This window comes from Heterocephalus glaber, unplaced genomic scaffold, assembly GCF_053883595.1.
Source record: "Heterocephalus glaber isolate CG9 unplaced genomic scaffold, H.glaber_assembly_v1.0 deba00001806, whole genome shotgun sequence".
NCBI lineage: Eukaryota > Metazoa > Chordata > Mammalia > Rodentia > Bathyergidae > Heterocephalus > Heterocephalus glaber.
In genome coordinates, this window is record NW_028258481.1 from 2282145 (window position 1) to 2285471 (window position 3327).

The window sequence follows — 3327 nt, forward strand, 5'->3', positions numbered from 1 at the left end:
TAGGTTACTTATTTGGGCGTCCTCTGTTTTTCTGATGTGGACATTCATAGGTATAAACTTTCCTCTTAAAGCTGCTTTCATTGTGTCCCATAGATTGTGGTATGTTGTGCTGGTGTTACTGCTTGATTCAAGAAACTCCCTTTAATTTTTTTTTATTTCTTCTGTGACCCAGTGAATATTCAAGAATGGTTAATATCTAGGTGTTTGTAAAATGTCTGTGGTTTCTTTTGCCATTGTTTTCTAGTTTCTGTGCACTATGATCTGGTACTCTACATGGGAAAATTTTGATTCTTTTGTATTTATTTAAGCAAGTTTTATAGGCCAATATGTGGTCTATTTTGAAGAAAGCTTCATGTGCTGCTGAGAAAAATGCATTGTGTCTTAGTAGGGTAGAACACTCTGTAGATATACATTAGGACTATTTGTTGGAAGGTGTGATTTAGCTCTGATATTTCTTTTGTGATTTTTTTGTCTACTTGATCTGTTTGAAATTCCTCATTATTATTATGTTGGTGTTCATTTGATATTTTCTCTCCAGAAGTGCTTGTTTTATGATGTGGTGTGTGCTGGTAATTGATGCATATATATTAATTGTTATTTCTTCCTGTTGAATTGTTCCTTGAACTAATATGCTGTGGCCTTCTCTGCCTCATCTGATCTGTTTTGGCTTGAATCCCACTTTATGAATAAGATTTCTACTCCTGCTGCTTTTCTGGTCCTGATTAACTGAGTATAACTTTGTATCATTTGTTTTTCACTTAGGAATGTTTTCTCAATTCTGTCTTTTCTGTTTCCATACCAATTTTAGGATTCTTTTCTCTAGTTTTGTGAAGACTGTCATTAGAATTTTGATGAGGATTGCTTTGAATCTGAAAAATGCTCTGGTAATATGGCCATATAACATTTATTCTGTCAGTCTATGAAGATGAAAAGTCTTTCTATCTTCTGGTGTTTCCTTCAGTTTCCTTCTTCAGTGTTCTGAAATTTTCATTGTAGAGTTGTTTTACCTTGTTGTTTATATTAATCCTTAGATTATTTTTTCAAGCTATTGTGAATAAAATTATTTCCTGAATTCTTTTTTAGCATATATATATATATATATATATATATATATATATATATATTTTTTTTTTTTTTTTCGGTACTGGAGATTGAACTTGGGACCTTGCACTTGTGAGGCAGGTGGCAGAACCACTGATCTAAATCCCCAGCCCCTCTTAGCTAATTATTGGTGCATAGAAAATCTATTGACTTTCTTTTTGTGTGTATGAGGTACTGAACCTTGTGGTTGGAAGGCATGTGTGGTGCCACTGAGCTACATCCCTAGCCCAGCTATTGACTTTTTAATGTTGATTTTATATCCTGCATCTGGCATTTAGGACTTCATCCCATGCAGTGATTGCAGGATCCCCTTCCAGGCTCTTTTCACATCCTTGTTTCTCAGGGTGTATATGAGTGGGTTGAGCACTGGTGTGACAATGCAGTAGAACGAGGACATGAACTTGGCCTGGGAACTCTTATCTGAAGGCTGGAGGTACATGTAGATGGCAGGACCAAAGTACACGGTGACCACCAGCAAGTGGGAACTGCAGGTGCTGAGTGCCTTGTGCCTTCCTTCAGCTGAAGATAGCTTCAGTATAGCCCTAGCAATGAAGGTGTATGAGATGACTACCAGCAAGGGGGCCAACGTTCCAAATGGGATGGCTCCTATAGCCAGGGCCAGGTCATTAGCAGAGGTGTCCCCACAGGCCAGCTTTATAAGCACAGGTATCTCACAGAAGAAGTGGTCCAGGGTGTGGTGTCCACAGAGGTGGAACTGCAGGGTGAGTGTTGCTTGGAGAAGAGAATTGGCCAGGCCACTGAACCAGGAGGCAGCTGCCATCTGCATGCACACACAGGGATGCATGATGAGAGTGTACTGGAGGGGCCGGCAGATGGCCACATACCGATCAATGGCCATCACGGCCAGCAAGATACATTCAGTGCAAGCTGTCCAGTGAAAGAGATAGGATTGTGTGATGCAGCCCCAGGTGGCAATGGTCTTGTCTGGTCCCCAAAGATTGGCCAGCAGCTGGGGTACAATGGTACAGGTGACACCAAGGTCCAGCAGAGAGAGGTTGTCCAGGAAGAAGTACATGGGTGTCTGGAGTCTGGTGTCCACCAGGGAGAGAAGGATGATGGAGCTGTTCCCCACCAGGGTGAGGAGGTAGGAGACCAGGATAACTACAAAGAGGGGCCTCTCCAGCCACGGAAACTCTGAGAAGCCCAGCAGGGTAAAAGTGTTGGTAAAGCTCACATTTTCCATTTCCATGGCACCTGCCTTATATATGCCTAGAAGGAAAAAGAACTTTTGAAGATTTGCAGCATTTTTCAATTTTAATAATTTCACAGCAGCACCCTCAACTTTTCACTTTATTTGGGTAATAAAAATTCCCATAACAATTCAGAAAAGATCTTGAATATGTAGATAATACTGTCCTACACTGTGACTTGAAAGTCAGGATAAAGGTGGATAAAGACATGATGAGAAATTCTACGTAGAGTTGGGTCCATTGAACTAGATATCTGTTTATATGAGGATATCCCTCTATCACTTTCTGTCTGCTCATCTCTCCTTGTTTTTGATCTCCCGTTTCCATTCATTGATTTTCCTGCTCTGTAATCATGTAGAGAAGGCTGTGTGGTCCCTTGCATTTAGGGCACTGTTTTCAGGAATGTTGTGTATGATGATTCTGCCTCATGTTTCCTCTCAGTAGGGTGAGGGATCCTGGGGCTCAGTAGGACTTGGTGGAGGTTGAGTGGGGTAAAGTAGCTCAATGTAATTGTGAATTTTTGTGCAGGGAGAAGCCATCAAATGGGAGAAAATTAACTACCTTCATGCCCATTTTTGCATTGGAAAATTCATGTAACATCCTTCTATATTTAAACAACTTTTAAGCATACTGCTGAATCTTGTTGGGTGCCATCACATGTTTTTGCTCCTACCACCACATTCTACTTTACAAGAATAAGATCAGGAAACAGTGCCTCCATGCTCCCTCTCCAACTCTGGCACTCACCATTTCCCTTCATTCTCTACAGTTTTGGCTTCTGTAAATAGCTCAGAGAAATAAAACACTGCATTATTTACAATATTATGTTGGCTAATTTAACAGATATCAGCAGTCCACAAACTTTTTGGTACAAGGGACTGGTTTGATGCCAACAATTTTTCTATGGACTGTGGTGGTTAGGGGTGGGTTTGGGATGATTGAGGTACATTACACTTATTATGTACTTCATTTCTATTATTATTACATTATAATGAAAAAATTATAGAGTGTACCA

General features: G+C 40.3%; 1 protein-coding gene across 1 annotated transcript; it reads right to left on the reverse strand.

Moving 5' to 3' along the window:
- Positions 1–1217: 1217 nt before the first annotated feature.
- Positions 1218–2494, reverse strand: LOC101716420 (olfactory receptor 2C1). The gene has a single exon (XM_004875449.3). The coding sequence runs from the start codon at positions 2309–2311 to the stop codon at positions 1376–1378; it is 936 nt and encodes a 311-aa protein (XP_004875506.2). The 5' UTR covers positions 2312–2494; the 3' UTR covers positions 1218–1375.
- Positions 2495–3327: the final 833 nt, after the last annotated feature.